The 17,859-nt window shown below is 43.3% G+C and overlaps 2 protein-coding genes across 3 annotated transcripts in view; both read right to left on the bottom strand.

The window, feature by feature from the left end:
• spag5 (sperm associated antigen 5) overlaps nt 1–17,859 on the bottom strand; it is an 83,315-nt gene that overhangs the window by 41,484 nt on the left and 23,972 nt on the right. The window lies entirely within an intron of this gene.
• LOC139579195 (acidic leucine-rich nuclear phosphoprotein 32 family member B-like) lies at nt 733–12,602 on the bottom strand. 2 transcript variants are annotated; one of them, XM_071407610.1, is made up of 7 exons: nt 12,125–12,602; nt 4,646–4,795; nt 4,236–4,358; nt 3,939–4,119; nt 3,541–3,647; nt 3,393–3,432; nt 733–1,310 (listed from the first exon to the last, which is right to left on the bottom strand). In XM_071407610.1, the coding sequence occupies exons 1-7, from the start codon at nt 12,518–12,520 to the stop codon at nt 1,162–1,164; spliced, it is 1,146 nt and encodes a 381-aa protein (XP_071263711.1). In that variant the 5' UTR covers nt 12,521–12,602; the 3' UTR covers nt 733–1,161. The 2 variants fall into 2 exon arrangements, with proteins under 2 accessions (XP_071263711.1, XP_071263712.1); XM_071407611.1 differs by lacking the exon at nt 3,393–3,432 and having other exon boundaries at nt 12,125–12,593.

Genomic DNA, 17,859 nt, shown 5'->3' with positions numbered 1-17,859 from the left:
GCGGTTCAGATGGTACAATGATTCTCTACACAAGTAGTATTCATCTCTTACCCTGAAGTCCGGCACCTGCTGGATTTCTGTTCTACCTGATAATTAATTACACACACCTGGTGTCCCAGGTCTAAATCAGTCCCTGATTAGAGGGGAACAATGAAAAATAAGCAGTGGAACTGGCTTCGCAGTCCAGAGTTAAGGCACAAACTGAAATTTGAAAAACAAACAAATTTTAGCAACCAGGTAATGGCGGTGCAATTTCTGCATATTCTACTTTTCAGAAGTTAACCAAATAGCTACCCCATCTATCTGCAATAACCCTTTTTGCACTAACCATGACTCACCACACTGCTGCTACGGTCACTTTATTCCTAGTTATATGTACATATCTACCTCGTACCCCTGCCCAGACTTGGTACTGGTACCTCTTGTATATAGCTATGCTATCGTTATTCATTGTACATCTGCTATTATTTTTATTACATGCTTTACTTCCTTTCTCTGTATTGTTGGGAAGGGCCTGCAAGTAAGCATTTCACTGTTAGTCTACACCTTTTTACAAAGCATGTGACAAATAAAATTTGAGTTGCAGTGAAACTCGTGTTCCTATTGCAGTCTTTTTTTACCTTCCCTCCCATTCAAAATAAAATAAGCTGCAACATGTCATCTCGTGGAGTGACTGGAGTATCCATTGAGGTATTTGGTGCATATTGTGTGATATAAATATGAGTTCTAGACTTGTCACTAGCCAAAAACGTAAACATTTTATTTACAAAGCTTGGTCATACAGAAAGTAAAAAAAATGTAGCTATAACCTTGATTTGTGCAACAGGCGGCCACACAAAAATCACCGCTCGCTTGTCGCACAGTTGCTATAGCAATTTTATTGTGGGGGGGGGAATAAAGATAAAGCAGACAAAGGGGTAAGAAATAAACCTAACAATGTATTCATAATTCATCCAACAAAAATATTAAAAGCGCAGACCCAAAATGAAATACCAATCCTGAAGTCCTCACACAGGTATACATAAAGGGGGAGTTGACAGTGAAATTGTGGAATGCGAAGTAGTGCGCTGCTTGAGAACCTTGGGAATGTCTCTCGATTCCATCGGGAGCAGGCAGCTCCACTCGAACCACCCATCTGATACAGTCTTGCCCTAGACGGGCTCAAAGCTGGGAGAGAGACGTGGCGTAGGCAGGGTGGGTGTCAGGGTGGAGAGGGAAGGGGTTGGTAACTTGATAGGCTGTCGGTTTTTCCTCATAATCATCGTTGTCAGGCTCTTGCATTCTCTTCTCTCCTTTGACAGCCTTGATTTCTGGGAAAATGGGAAAGGGTCATTACACTATACTAGTGATGCACCGACATGACAGTTTTGGCCGATACCGATATGCAACATTTTCCTTGCCAAAAAACCTGATACCGATAACCAATATTTAAAATTTTAGCAGCCTTTTAAGCATTCTCGTACAGTTAAATAGTTAACACACACACATGGACGCAGCGGTCTAAGGCACTGCATCTCAGTGCAAGAGGCGTCACTACAGTCCCTGGTTCAAATCCAGGCTGTATCACATCCGGCCGTGATTGGGAGTCCCATAGGGCGGTGCACAATTGGCCCAGCGGCCGTGGTAGGCCGTCATTGTAAATAAGAATTTGTTCTTAACTGACTTGCCTAGTTAAATAAAGGTTACACACAAACTGACCAAAAAGTTATTTTGATGGCACTTACGCATGTCCCCATTACCAGTAAAACATAATAAAAACGTATTTATTTCACTTACTTGCTGTTTCGTTCATTTGTTCAGTCGTTTCATTCTCAACCAGGATTTCTATGGAACGCCGTTTGGGTCTTTGCGCGGCAAAAAAGATACATCGATGGATTGTTGTGACATGAAATACAAGTGATAGTGTAATAACTACGTAAAAAAATTATGAACGCGTTAAATTATTGGGACATGCAGTCATATTCAGGTCCTGATTGGTCACACCATTTGACGTGTCAAATAAGCTTGTTGACCAATCAGGACCTGAATATAACTGTACGTCACAATAATTTAACACGTTCATTAATTTATGTACACCATCATTCCTATTTCATATGTCACAACGATTCATCGATACATATGCTATGATGCTGGTAAAGTTGTCTCGCACAGTGCTGGTCATAAAAAAAGAAGCTAGCTAGCTCATGGATGGAAAACAATGTTCTTCCCCAAAAACATAGCAAAACCGCATCCGTTTCAGTAGCATAGCTAGGTGTCATCATCTAAAATAACCCTAATTTATAAGACAGTTCATATTTTATTAATGGTGGTCGGACCCATCTATGTGAAGCTAGCCACAGTGGACTTTGCGGTTAGCCTTCAAAATAAAAGTTTGGCACAATTCTACTATTTGTATTTATTTGCATCACTGTCAATGACACTTATTTTGAAGGCAAACCGCAAATTCCACTATTGTGCCTAATCCTTATTGTGGCTAGCTTCAAGTCACATAACCCGGTCCGGTCGAGCCTCACTAGCCAGATGAAGTTAGCTGGCTGCTTATAACCTTAGCTTTGGGCAACAGGGTTAAGTAGCTGGCTAGCTATTTATTTTCATGCACTGAAGTTCAATTTCAATAGGTGAACAACAAGTGGCTACCTAGCTAATACTTACAAGGATTCCTAAATCATTGCTAAGAATAATGAAAATGACTGCAGTTTCTACTGGTCATTGTTTTTCAAGCTGGTTGTATTGGTGCTACCTAAAGCTAGCTACCCCAGAAGATGCGGTCAAACAAATGACGCTTTATTACCAACGCGGTATTGTAAACATCGTTCGTGACCGGTGTTTGCAGACTTTTGTACAGCTCTGACAGTGCTACTGTATCATTTTTGATATGCAAAGACCCAAACGGCGTTCCATAGTATGTATGTCGTAACGTTATTACTGTGTAACTCCGATAGGGCAACATCTGAAAAATAGCGCACTTGGTAGTGTGTACCAGTGCTCGACCAGTCGGCGAAAGCCAACATCACCCACGTCAGAGAACGGTTGATTGTCAGGGGCAATGAATTCCATTATCTTGGCTTTAATGGATTTCGCCTTTGAGTTGTCTCGTTGAAATTTTCTTACTCTTTCAAATGACTGCTCGACTTGTTGACTACTCGATCCACACAGCAGACATTGTGGGCAAGGTTAGGAATGCTGTGTTGCACGTGTAGCGCAACATTTTTACGTGGCGTCATTAGCTCATGTACCTACTTTATAGGTATGCATGTCAGCTTTGACATCGGTTTTGCACATTGGCTTTAACTAGATATGTTCACCGATATATCGTGCATCCCTATACTATATGGTACTGTACTTAGTAAAGTATCCAAAAGTGAGCTTGTGACAAAGTATGAATGACATACCATCTTCGTCAACTTCACCATCAATGCCGAGAACTTCCTCCTGGAGAGAAGTGACAGAGCAGGTCAGCATCCACAGAGCTCTCAAACCATATTGATCTGTTGATCTTTTTAAACTATTGGGTCACAAATAAACCAAAACTGGCTTTACCTCCTTAACTCCGCTGATCTCATCATCCTCTCCTACTACTACTCCCTCCTCTTCATAGTCATCATCCTCCTCGTCAAAGTGTTCCTCCTCTACGTCCTCATCCTCTCCTAAAAAACAAATACACCACCTCCATTGTCAGTCATCACAGAGAAATGCCAACAAACCTTCCATGACAAAACACATATGGATTGCAATATATAAATATTCCATTTAGCAGATGTTTTATAGTGATGCGAGCATACATTTAAGTACGGGTGGTCCCGGGAATCGAACCCACTATCCTGGCGTTGCAAGTGCCATGCTCTAACAACTGAGCTACAGAAGACCCTCCATTCAACGCACATCTGCACTTACATTTCCTTGTATTCCCTCAAAACACAAACTAAATGACTGCCCACCCTCATCGTCGTCATCGTCGTCCACCTCTCCGTCCGAGTCGGTCGCCTCCCGGTCCTCCGCGTCATACCCGTCCAGGTAGGTAAGCTGAGGGAGCAGCTTGAACACACTCTCCCTGTAGTCGTTCAGGTTGGTCACCTCACAGTTGAACAGGTCCAGAGACTTCAGGCTGTCCAGCTTTTTCTGTGGGACCAAATTAGTCAAAACTCTATATGGGGAAATGAAATTTGAGGCATAGTCTGAGCCAATGAGATGGTGTTGCACTGTATTGTGCTCTACCGGGAGTTTGGTGTACCTACCAAAGGTTCCAACGTGCTGATGTCTTTCAGTTTGTTCCCGCTTAGATTTAGATGTGTGAGGTTGGGGAGTTTCTCTGCTAGCTCGTCAAGGCCACCAGAGATTCTGTTGTCACTGAGTTCCAACTGCAACATAATGTGAAGATAGTCACTTCTGTCCAAAAACACCAAAGCAAGTAACAGTCTTTCATGACTACGTCCCAAATGGAATCCTATTCCTTACATAGAGCACTATTTTAGACCAGGGCCCTCAAAAGTGCACTATATAGGGAATAGGGTGCCATTAGGGACGAACAAATGGCTCTTTCTATACCCCCCCCCCAGCAGAATTTAAGGTATTTTTCAAAAGGAGTCAACACAAATGTTACTGTAAGTGTACGCTTGTGTTAAAAATGGAAGAAAAAAAACATTACCTTTTTGAGTTTCTCAAGTTTGGGAAGGTTGGAGACTGAGATTAGGCCAACATTTATCAAACTGAGGAATTCCAGATTGACAAATTCTTCTGTGAGGCCTTTGATTTTCCCTTCATTTGATCGGCTGTTGTCCAGGACAAGTTCTCGTACCTATAAGGATAAAATAATTAGTTAAATTGTAATCCATGTAATTCAAAGAAAAAAAACACATGCATGTGTTGTTTACAGATGCATTAAACACTCAATGGATAATGCACCCATATTATGAAAAATATTTTATGCATTTATATAAAAGTTGTGGGAAACCTGTTTAGAATAGTCACATGTTGGCAACAGTAACTTGCTGCATCAATATTTTTCATGGATAAAAACAAAAAGCTTTTAATCTAAACTTCAGGATGAAAAAGGTCAATACACAAAATATGGACCGCAATGATTATTCCTCTGACAGTTTTCCTGACTTCTGTATGAATACTTGCAACTCAGTTCGTAGCTACAAAATGTTACATTTAATTGTTTAAAGAGCAGAGTTCACATTTAATAGTCAGGGACAGTCGTTGTGCAACAAAAAGGTTTAAGAATGTTAACGTTGAACGTCAAAGATCATGATTTGCACACTAACAAAGTGAAACATTGATAAGGCTGTCGAGTGGAGTAATCAAAAGCATTTGGTTGCATTGTTTTATGTCAAGGCACCGCGGTTGTTTCTTTAAACCAGCTGCCACGAGGAAGAACCGCACAATACAGTTCTACCTATCGGGGTGTTCCTGCAGTAACCTCTCGTTAAAGTTCTATTGGTCCATTTTTAAGCTACGACTCCAGTACATAGGTGGAAGACAGGGGCGCTCCAGTACAGTACATGGCTAATGCACCATAACGTTGGATGCCAACCACCGATAACCCCCCCAGAAGAAGACTAGCTAGCTATAGCCAACTATTATGGATATACTGACAAGACACATGTCTTTCCATCATAACAAAGGGAGTCGTTGTCCACAAAAGCGGCACGGCGGGCTGTCTAGCTCCTGCCTGTCCTTTCTTTGGATTGGTGAATACATCTCATTATTGTAAAACTTTTTTGAATATTCGATGAGGGTTGTTGACATCAACCGCCTGTATTCAATGGAGAGATACTATGCTATTAGCCTAATGCATAGCCATCTCTCTGATATACAGTGCCGTCGGAAAGTATTCAGACCCCTTGAATTTCTACACATTGGTAGGTTACAGCCTTATTCTAAAATGACCTCCCCCAATCTACACACAAAACCAGGTTTAGAATATTGCAAATGTATAACAAAAAACATCACATTTACATAAGTATTCAGACCGTTTACTCAGTACTTTGTTGAAGCACCTTTGGCAGAGATTACAGCCTCAAGTCTTCTTGGGTATGATGCTACAAGCTACAACCTGTATTTGGGGAGTTTATCCCATTCTTCTCTGCAGAGCCTCTTAAGCTCTATCAGGTTGGATGGCTGCACAGCTATTTTCAGGTCTCTCCAGAGATGTTTGCTTGGGTTCAAGTCCGGGGTGTGGCTGGGCCAATCAAGGACATTCAGAGACTTGTCCCAAAGCTACTCCTGTGTTGTCTTGGCTGTGTGCTTAGGGTCGTGGAAGGTGATCCGTCGCCCCTGTCTGAGGTCGTGAGCGCTCTGGAGCAGGTTTTCATCAAGGATCTCTCTGTACTTTGCTCCATTCATCCTTGATCCTGACTAGTCTCCCAGTCCCTGCTGCTGAAAAACATCCCCACAGCATGATTCTGCCACCACCATGCTTCACCGTAGTAATGGTGCCAGGTTTCCTCCAGACGTGACGCTTGGCATTCAGGTTCAATCTTGGTTTCATCAGACCATAGAATCTTGTTTTTCATGGTCTGAGAGTCCTTTAGGTGCCTTTTGGCAAACTCCAAGTGGGCTATCATGTGCCTTACTGAGGATTGGCTTTCATCTGTCCATTCTAGCATGAAGACCTGATTGGTGAAATGCTGCAGAGATGGGAGAATCTTCCAGAAGGACAACCATCTCCACAGAGGAACTCTGGAGCTCTGTCAGAGTAGCCATCAGGTTCTTGGTCACCTCCCTGACCAAGGCCCTTCTCCCCCGATTGCTCAGTCTGGCCGGACGGCCAGCTCTAGGAAGAGTCTTGGTGGTTCCAAACTTCTTCCATTTAAGAATGATGGAGGCCACTGTGTTCTTGGTGTGCCTTCAATGATGCAGAAATTTTTTGGTACCCTTCCCCAGATCTGTGCCTCGACACAATCTGTCTCGGAGCTCTACAGACAATTCCTTCAACCTCATGGCTTGGTTTTTGCTCTGATGTGTACTGTGGTACCTTAAAATAGACAGGTGTGTGCCTTTCCAAATCATGTCCAATCAATTGAATTTCCCACAGGTGGACTCCAATCAAGCTGTAGAAGCATCTCAAGGATGATCAGTGGAAACAAGATGCACCTGAGCTCAATTGAGTCTCATAGCAAAGGGTCTGAATACATATGTAAATAAGGTATTTCTGTTTTGTTTTTTAAACAACCATTTTCACTTTGTCATTATGGGGTAACAAAATGTGGACAAGTCAAGGGGTCTGAATACTTTCCGAAGGTTGCTGGATGTCACGTGACCTATATCAATACACTTAACTTGATTATGAAACATATACAGTGGTGAGAAGTATTTGATACACTGCCGATTTTGCAGGTTTTCCTACTTACAAAGCATGTAGAGGTCCGTAATTTTTTATCATAGGTACACTTCAACTGTGAGAGACGGAATCTAAAATAAAAATCCAGAAAATCACATTGTATGATTTTTAAGTAATTAATTAGCATTTTATTGCATGACATAAGTATTTGATACATCAGAAAAGCAGAACTTAATATTTGGTACAGAAACCTTTGTTTGCAATTACAGAGATCATACATTTCCTGTAGTTCTTGACCAGGTTTGCACACACTGCAGCAGGGATTTTGGCCCACTCCTCCATTACAGACCTTCTCCAGATCCTTCAGGTTTCGGGGCTGTCACTGGGCAATACGGACTTTCAGCTCCCTCCAAAGATTTTCTATTGAGTTCAGGTCTGGAGACTGGCTAGGCCACTCCAGGACCTTGAGATGCTTCTTACGGAGCCACTCCTTAGTTGCCCTGGCTGTGTGTTTCGGGTCGTTGTCATGCTGGAAGACCCAGCCACGACCCATCTTCAATGCTCTTACTGAGGGAAGGAGGTTGTTGGCCAAAATCTCACGATACATGGCCCCATCCATCCTCCCCTCAATACGGTGCAGTCGTCCTGTCCCCTTTGCAGAAAAGCATCCCCAAAGAATGATGTTTCCACCTCCATGCTTCACGGTTGGGATGGTGTTCTTGGGGTTGTACTCATCCTTCTTCTTCCTCCAAACACGGCGAGTGGAGGTTAGACCAAAAAGCTCTATTTTTGTCTCATCAGACCACATGACCTTCTCCCATTCCTCCTCTGGATCATCCAGATGGTCATTGGCAAACTTCAGATGGGCCTGGACATGCGCTGGCTTGAGCAGGGGGACCTTGCGTGCGCTGCAGGATTTTAATCCATGACGGCGTAGTGTGTTACTAATGGTTTTCTTTGAGACTGTGGTCCCAGCTCTCTTCAGGTCATTGACCAGGTCCTGCCGTGTAGTTCTGGGCTGATCCCTCACCTTCCTCATGATCATTGATGCCTCACGAGGTGAGATCTTGCATGGAGCCCCAGACCGAGGGTGATTGACCGTCATCTTGAACTTCTTCCATTTTCTAATAATTGCGCCAACAGTTGTTGCCTTCTCACCAAGCTGCTTGCCTATTGTCTTGTAGCCTATCCCAGCCTTGTGCAGGTATACAATTTTATCCCTGATGTCCTTACACAGCTCTCTGGTCTTGGCCATTGTGGAGAGGTTGGAGTCTGTTTGATTGAGTGTGTGGACAGGTGTCTTTTATACAGGTAACGAGTTCAAACAGGTGCAGTTAATACAGGTAATGAGTGGAGAACAGGAGAGCTTCTTAAAGAAAAACTAACAGGTCTGTGAGAGCCGGAATTCTTACTGGTTGTTAGGTGATCAAATACTTATGTCATGCAATAAAATGCAAATGAATTACTTAAAAATCATACAATGTGATTTTCTGGATTTTTGTTTTAGATTCCTTCTCTCACAGTTGAAGTGTACCTATGATAAAAATTACAGACCTCTACATGCTTTGTAAGTAGGAAAACCTGCAAAATCGGCAGTGTATCAAATACTTGTTCTCCCCACTGTATTAAATCAAATAAACCTCATGTAGCAAATAGGCCATACATTTTTGTTGACCAAATTCAAAAGTAATTTACCGCCATACAAAAACTCCTTGCTTGGTTGGCAAAATAACCCCACTTGCTGGAGGGAGAAAGATTTTCAGCCAAATTAGGCCTCACTTCCTCTTTGTTATAGCTGATACACACCAGTAGCACAGAACAATCAGACAGATATTTCACCAGTTGTATGAATGTGAAGCATCTGGTTGGTGTCTGGTTAGCATCTGGTCACTCAATACTAAATATGGTGATGAGAGGAAGCCCAGTGACCGGCAATGGGAGAAGATGGAGTTTGGGCCGACATTCTGCTAATTTTCTCATCTATTAAACATTTGATCTCCATACAGTATTGTGTTTCCAAAACTAGAATCTGTAACAGACAAGAGTTTTGTAGACCTTACCCTTTGCCAAAGTAAAAAATTTGTAGGTGTTCCATATGAAAAATATGCAATAAATGCTAGAACGTGCCAATTGGATCTCACTAGCTCGTGCATGCTCTGCCTATCTCCTTGGTTGTTCTGCCAACTGTGATTAATTTGCTCCCATTGGAAATGACAGGCTCTGGTCTATCTTGGGCACAGGAGGTTGGTGACACCTTAATTGGGGAGAATGGGCTCGTGTTAATGACTGGAGTGGAATGGTATCAAATGTGACTCGTTTCAGAAAAAAAATAGGTGTATGTCACGGGTCACTATTTCACAGGAGAGCCATTTGAATATAAATTTTTTTTAAATCAAAATGCGTTTTTTGGCAGAAATGTCTTCTGGAACATAACTTTCATGTGCCTTAATAAAACTTGTATGCCTTCTGTAAATAAATATAAAATTGTTAAATACCGAGCCTAGTTGGTTTAGCCGCACAAAGACAGCAACCTTCCTGCTAGCCATGATTGGCTGAGATAATGAGTGGGCTGGACATGCCGAGAGATGAGTTCGGATTGGTCTGCCATATAGCACGCTTCTGTCCATTTGAGCTGGTCAGTATGTGTAGGTAATCCTGTCTAGTGCGGCTTTTTTACAAATATATTGCGTAGTGGAACTGCATAAATGTTGCTCTCCACTTTCTGGAGGACCAAGTTTTAATCAGTGGAATTAGAGAATGATAGCTAAGGAGATGGAGAAAACACCTGTGTCCGGATTACATCTTCAAACTAAGGGCAACCATGGTCAAATACATCAAACACGTGGTTTCCAGCCATTATGAGTCGTTCTCCCCGTAGCAGCCTTCTGTGCTCTTGGGTTAGTTATAAAAATCTTTACCAGTAGTGTCCTTCGCCCCCACCTGTCGGGCACTGTTTTCCCGCAGTTCTGTTAATGACGGCGGCAGCGGAGGACACTGTGCTAGCTTAGCCAGCTCGTCCTGAGACTGACGCCGGTACACAGCAGGCGGGGGCGATGACGTGTGTTAGCTAGCTAACAGTGTCACTGACTAGCAAGCTAGCTAGTTAGCACATGGTGTCGCCCCAGCCTCCCACCTGTTGTGGGGGCGACCGTTAGACAGTGTCCTTCGCCCCCGCTTGTCAGGCATGGTTTTCTCCGGTACGTGGGGGCAACAGTGTGCTAGCTAGCTAACTAACATGCTAGCACAGTGTTGCCCCAGCTTCCCGACTGCTGTGCTAGTGGAAGCGATCGGTACAGGGTTGCGCTAGCTAGCAAAGAGGACTCTGGTACACAGCAGACGGGGGCAACGGCGTGTGTTTGCTAACAAGCTAACAGTGTCGCTGACTAGCAAGCTAGCTAGTTAACACATGGTGTTGCCCCAGCCTCCCACCTGTTGTGCTAGCGGGAGGTGGGGGGCGACCGGTAAACAGTGTCCTTCGCACCCGCCTGTCAGGCATGGTTTTCTCCGGTATGTGGGGGGCGAATGTGTGCTAGCTAGCTAACTAACAAGCTAGCAGTGTCACCCCAGCCTCCCGACTGCGGTGCTAGCGAACACTAGACAGTGTCCCGCTAGCAGGCAAAGAGGACTCCGGTACACAGCAGGAGAGGGTGAAACATTTATTTCCCTTTTGATCCACATACAAAAGGTGTCACACAAGCATGAAGATGTTGTGCTCGAGGGGTGCATTCATGCAGGAACCAATGGACTTATCGGGGGCGTTCCTACAGATGCAGGAGGGCAGGGGGCGTCCCTAAAGATGCAGGAATGCCCACATGCAACAACGCCCTGAATTGCAGGCTGCAGTTGCACACTATTGGAAATTAGTAAAACAAAGATGGAGGTCCTTCCTCTAGAGCTTCAAAGCCGACAGAATGACAACATGGCGATTCCTGAGATGCAGTGATCTAAACGCTCCAAAGAAGAATGACTGTTTACTCGCAGTAATAACGTAAAAATATCAATTAAAATGCATTCAATGTTGAATACTTGTATTAATGTATGCATGAAAAGCCAGAGGGTCGAACGGAGTTTTAGCAACCCACACACCGAACGCCTTTTGCTCGGTCTCATGTCATTCAGGCCGGCTATTTCACAAGACGGCGACCAACATGTTAATTGGCTTTCCTATACATTATAAATGTCAAATTATTAACACAATGTACAAAATATCGACACTGAACGTGGAGCTTGTTGGCCAGTTTCAGTACGTTTTTTGTTTTCCTTCGTGGTAGTTGCGAGGAATAATCTGTCTGGGAATAAACATTCGTTGACCGCTCGCAACAGATGCAGTAAAGAAGTCGATCGAACTCGACCAAAACAATGGAATTGCCATGGAAACGCATATGGTAAAGGGCTGTGGAGGAAAGATTCCGAATTTTTTCATTGCCCCAACGAAATTAGTTTACATTTAGGGAATTTATTTTACACAACGTTAAGGTAAAAATCGGAGTACAACGCTTATATGGATGTCAACATCAACACATCGTCACCGATCAACTGTTTTACAGTTAAAAAACGACTGACTACGACTGATTTCTGTATGCTACCTAACAAATTTAGCTATATGAACGGGAGTTAGTATTTAGCAGTCACTTCTTCTGAACCTTAAAAGGGGCAACTTCTAAACATTATGCAGCGAAAACACCCAAACATATCAATCGGATTTAAGTAACCACATTGTGGGACTGTGACAATACATAAATAATCCCTTATTTGATACATCCACTTTGTTTGGCGCACATTCAACAAATCTGACCTATCTAATCAATGGAACGGTCTGCATTCCATTGACTCCTTTACCGTATCTACACAAGCGATGTTTTTCCACTCTTCGTTTGCCCGGCGTTTGCTGCAATAGCCCATCCGTGACAAGGATCGACGAGTTGTGCGTTCCGAGATACTGTTCTGCACACCACTGTTGTACTGCGCTGTTATTTGTCTAATTGTAGCCCGCCTGTTAGTTTGCACGATTCTTTCCAATCTCCTTCGACCCCTCTTATCAACGAGCTGTTTACGCCCACTGGACTGTCGCTGACTCGATGTTTTTTGTTTGTCGCGCCATTCTCTGTAAACCACAGACACGGTCGTGCGTGAAAAGCCCAAGAGTGCGGCCGTTTGTGAGATACTGGATCCGGCGCGTCTGGCACCGACAATCATACCACGCTCAAAGTCCCTTAAGTCACTCTTTTTGCCCATTCTTATGTTCAATCGAACAGTATAACTAGACGCCTGTCTGCATGCTTTATATAGCAAGCCATGGCCACGTGACTGTCTGTAGGAGCAATCCATTTTCGGGAATGGGGTGGTGTACCAAATGATGTGTTTAACCCCTGGAGCGGGTTACTGTATTGAAGCCACCACGCAGCCATCTTGGCACTCAATTGTGAAACATAGTATTTTAGAAGCTATAGAAAAGCATTTGTCTACATTCGTTTTTGACAAGTGTATTCTATTACAGACAACTTAATGCATACTTTTAAATTATATGAGCTAAGCATAAAAAAATATAATGTTCCTTAACTTCTTTGGGGTACCCCCCCTTCTCAATTTCCGCCTAAAGACATACCCGAATCTAACTGCCTGTAGCTCAGGCCCAGAAGCAAGGATATGCATATTCTTGGTATCATTTGAAAGGAAACACTCTGAATTTTGTGGAAATGTGAATTGAATGTAGGAGAATATAACACAATAGATCTGGTAGAAGAAAATACAAGGAAATAAACATACGTTTTCAGTTTTTTTATTGTTGCTGCATCATCTTTCAAATGACCAAGAACAGCCAAACATACAGATAGGATGCTGTGGATGATTTGAATGAAGAACATAAGATGGCAACAATAGCTGAGCAAAGTTTTAGACAGATAACTTCAAAAATGAGCGAGCTACATGACATTGAGCAGGAAGTCACCCAGGTGTCCCACACAAATGTACCCAAGTGGCCAAATTGGTACAGTGATACATTTTGAAGGAAATAACTATATACAAAATACATAAATGCTATTCTAACACACCCCCCAAAAATAAATATATATATATATATATGAAGAAAAAAAAATAAACAAACAAATAACAAGGGTAACTATTTACACATTTTCTATTTACAATATTGTGAAGACCCTCAGTCCTCTACACAATATTGTGCTGCTGGTGCCATGGCCCATAGCAGTCTCTTTCTGCTGTAAAGCAGAGGCTTACTGAACAGGTGGTGCAGGTGATGGGGCATTTCCTGTGACAAAGGGCACAATGACGTCTCCCTACTGTGCCCTTTTTGCCCTGAGGCACATTCATGCCTGCAGAGATGAATTTGGGCAGGTGAACACCACTGGTTGGAGCAGAAGGTGCTGCAGTGGACTTGCTGTAGCTAGCAAGCTCCTGGATGAGCAGCTCCCTGAAGGCTAGCTGTGAGATGGGGGGCTGTCTCTATCAATTTCCTCTATAATTTGGGTTAAATCTGTATACCTAGACTTTGTTTTGGCTTTTCCTGATTTATTCGCCATAATTTAAATATATAAACTTGTTGAAAATGCTATTGAATATGTACTGCTATGCGTAACACTCGTGGCTCCGTCAAGTAGGATTTGCAATGGCGAATGAACCTCTTTTACGCAAGAGTTTACGACAAAGGCTGGTCTTCGAACGTATAACCATTACATATTGCTGTTTACCTCAGCTCATTGGCTATCTTCCAAGCTAGATTTCAAGATGATCAGTGGTCATTGGGCCAAAATACAGTCAATCAACGATAGACCGGTCCTACCATTGGTGCGCAATGAGGTCATTGATTGGTGTCTTCAAATCGGTTTGTTTCGGTCAATACGTCCCGGGATAAGAACCATGTATGGTTGTGTTAGTAACAACCAGGATTGCAATGAAACCAACCATGACTGGATAAACGTTTGTTTAGTGTGTGTAATTACCACGAACGCTTCGTCCAAAGTTGAATAAGAAGGAAATCACGACGCAACCGGTTTACAAATGTTTCGTGTTAGGCTATAAAAATTGATTTTATCAAACAAAACAAACATTCACTGTGTAGTTAGGACACTTGGCATTGCCACCAGAGGAAGATCTTCAATGGTAAGCGATTTATTTTATTGTTATTTCTGACTTTCGTGACGCTAATGCTTGGTTGGAAAATGCTAGTAATACTTGTGTGTGTGGGGTGCCGTCCTCAGAAAATCGCATGTTTGCTTTTGCAGTAAACCTTTTTGAAATCTGACACAACGGCTGGATTAATAAGACGTTCATCTTTTAAATGATGTAAAATACATGTATTTACAAGAATGTTTAATACAACGAAGGGTGTATTTAAAATGTTAGCTCTCTGCAGTTTCACCGGATGTTGGCCTGGTGGGACGTTAGCGTCTCACCTACCCTAGAGAAGTTAAAGTAAACTCAGAAAAAAAAGAAACATCCCTTTTTCAGGACCCTGTCTTTCAAAGATAATTCGTAAAAATCCAAATAACTTCACAGATCTTCATTGTAAAGGGTTTAAACACTGTTTCCGTGCTTGAACCATAAACAATTAATGAACATGCACCTGGAACGTCGTTAAGACACTAACAGCTTATAGACGGTAGGCAATTAAGGTCACAGTTCTGAAAACTTAGGACACTAAAGAGAACTTTCTACTGACTCTGAAAAACACCAAAAGAAAGATGCCCAGGGTCCCTGCTCATCTGCGTGAACGTGCATTAGGCATGGTGCAAGGAGGTATGAGGACTGCAGATGTGGCCAGGGCAATAAATTGCAATGTCCGTACTGTGAGATGCCTAAGACAGCGCTACAGGGAGACAGGATGGACAGCTGATCATCCTCGCAGTGGCAGACCACATGTAACAACACCTGCACAGGATCGGTACATCCGAAAATCACACCTGCGTGACAGGTACAGGATGGCAACAACAACTGCCCGAGTTACACCAGGAACGCACAATCTCTCCATCAGTGCTCAGAATGTCCGTAATGGGCTGAGAGGCTGGACTGAGGGCTTGTAGGCCTGTTGTAAGGCAGGTCCTCACCAGACATCACCGTCAACAAAGTCGCCTATGGGCACAAACCCACCGTCGCTGGACTAGACAGGACTGGCAAAAAGTGCTCTTGGCTGACGAGTTGCGGTTCTGTCTCACCAGGGGTGATGGTCGGATTCACGTTTATCGTCGAAGGAATGAGCGTTACACCGAGGCGTGGTCTGGGGTCCATCATGGTCTGGGGCGGTGTGTCACAGCATCATCAGACTGAGCTTGTTGTCATTGCAGGCAATCTCAACGCTGTGAGTTACAGGGAAGACATCCTCCTCCCTCATGTTTTACCCTTCCTGCAGGCTCATCCTGACATGACCCTCCAGCATGACAATGCCACCAGCCATACTGCTCGTTCTGTGCATGATTTCCTGCAAGACAGGAATGTCAGTGTTCTGCCTTGGCCAGCGAAGAGCCTGGATCTCAATCCCATTGAGCACGTCTGAGACCTGTTGGATCGGAGGGTGAGGGCTAGGGCCATTCCCCCCAGAAATGACCGGGAACTTGCAGGTGCTTTGGTGGAAGAGTGGGGTAACATCTCACAGCAAGAATTGTCAAATCTGGTGCAGTCCATGAGGAGGAGATGCACTGCAGTACTTAATGCAGCTGGTGGCCACACCAGATACTGACTGTTATTTTTGATTTTGACCCCCCCCCCCCCCTTGAAACATAATTGAAATACTGCAGAATCCCATTCATTCCTATGGAGGACTGTTCCTACTATGGAGTGCCAATATGGCTGACCGGTGGCTTCAAAGCCTCAATGGCCAATAAATAGCATCAGCAATCCAGGGTTTATATACATCATTGGGTCTACCTAAAACTGACCAGAGTATGTAACAAATCAGCTTTAACTTGCCAGAAAATAAATTAGTTTATGAATATCAAATCGAACAATATAACATTTGTCGAGATGTGAGGCTAGGTGAGTAGAAGATGATCTGCCACATTGTATCTGGCAATGGCCCCTCAATAACTTCAATGGACTGTTAGCAAACTAGTATTATAAACTGGGTGGTTCGAGCCCTGAATGCTGATTGGCTGATACATTTGGTATACAGTCTGATATACCATGGCTATGACAAAACATGTATTTTTACTGCTCTCATTTAATTGGTAACCAGTTTATTGGTTAGAGCATTGGGCCAGTAACCGAAAGGTTGCTAGATCGAATCCCTGAGCTGACAAGGTAAAAATCTGTCGTTCTACCCCTGAGCAAGGAAGTTAACCCACTGTTCCTCAGGCCCCGAAGACGTGGATGTCGATTAAGGCAGCCCCCTTAAATGCAGAACACACATTTCAGTTGAAGGCATTGTTGTACAACTGACTAGGTATCCCCCTTTTCCCTTTATAAAATTGGCAATAAGGCACCTTGGGGGTTTGTGATATATGGCCAATATACCACAGCTAAGGGCTGTATCCAGGCACTCCACGTTGCGTCATGTAAAAGAACAGCCCTTAGCCGTGGTATATTGGCCATATCACAAACCCCCGAGGTGCCTTATTGCTTAAATATAAAACGTTACATTATGGCTAGGTAGCTTGTGGTAGCTAATGGTAGTTATAGCCTACAAGATGTGGATGACTCGAACTAGTGAAACATTTGTTTGCGTAGCTAGCTAGCTAAATATCTGGGTCCCTACTGAATCAGGAAAAATGTCTAAGACTCCGTTTATCACAAATATAGTAGGACATGCTGTAAAAACAAAATGTATTATTGCTGGTTGATATATAAAAGTGCACCCCCATTTGAGCATTTATGCTAGCAACAAGCATGGCACCAAGGTCAATATAGAATAAACCATTCCGCCTGTGTAATGCATTGTGGAAACGTTGACCTCCTACAACACCGATGTAGAAGTTAAATGATTGAGACAACTTTGCAATTGAACCGTGTGTGTGTGCAACCGACTAGGAGGCTGCAAATTGGTTAAACACTGCACTAATGCCAGCAAGCAAAATAAATCGGCAGTGATGCCCCATTCATGTGCAAATCGGAAATGTCAGACTTGCTAATAGGTTTTAGTTATACACATGCTACGTTCAACCAGTTAGCATTCCTAGTTCCGACCAGCACTTGAATGTGGCATAAGGCCTGGCAGGATGTCTGGTTGGCAGTTAGTAAGTTGCTGGTTGGCTTGCTAGAAATTACGACACATGCGCAGAAACCTATGACATTTGCCCATGTGTACTTTTGTTAGGCACAATCAGATATCTTACAACGTAATCAGATGTATACATTCAGATCTATTTAATCTATTCAGATCTTTCTCTGTGATTCGATCACAGGCACCCTACATCTCTATGACTCCCCACACAGTAGTGGACATTGACACAGATACTTATGACTGGCGTCTAACCTGAGAGCACCAGTGTACCATCAGAAGAGGGGACCACCAGTGTGGAGAAGCTGCATTCAGACTCAGTAGCTTCTTTCTCCTGTACTGTTGATCCCCAGTTGGACTTGGGGGTTGAGAGGCGGGATAGTCATAGCACAGACCACAGAATATTCCA

Source organism: Salvelinus alpinus, chromosome 6, assembly GCF_045679555.1.
Source record: "Salvelinus alpinus chromosome 6, SLU_Salpinus.1, whole genome shotgun sequence".
Taxonomy (NCBI): Eukaryota; Metazoa; Chordata; class Actinopteri; order Salmoniformes; family Salmonidae; genus Salvelinus; species Salvelinus alpinus.
The sequence above is the reverse complement of the archived record's forward strand: the minus strand, read 5'-3'. Positions and strand labels throughout refer to the sequence as shown.

Bases quoted from the DNA above. Each gene is read 5' to 3' on its own strand.
- LOC139579195 (XM_071407610.1), bottom strand. From the start codon at position 12,520: ATGGGCAAAAAGAGTGACTTAAGGGACTTTGAGCGTGGTATGATTGTC. The intron at 4,796-12,124 runs GTAAAGGAGTCA...TTATCCTTATAG, and splicing joins ACATCGCTTGTGTAGATACG to GTACGAGAACTTGTCCTGGA. The intron at 3,648-3,938 runs GTGGGCAGTCAT...TTTGTTTTTTAG, and splicing joins CGACGATGACGACGATGAGG to GAGAGGATGAGGACGTAGAG.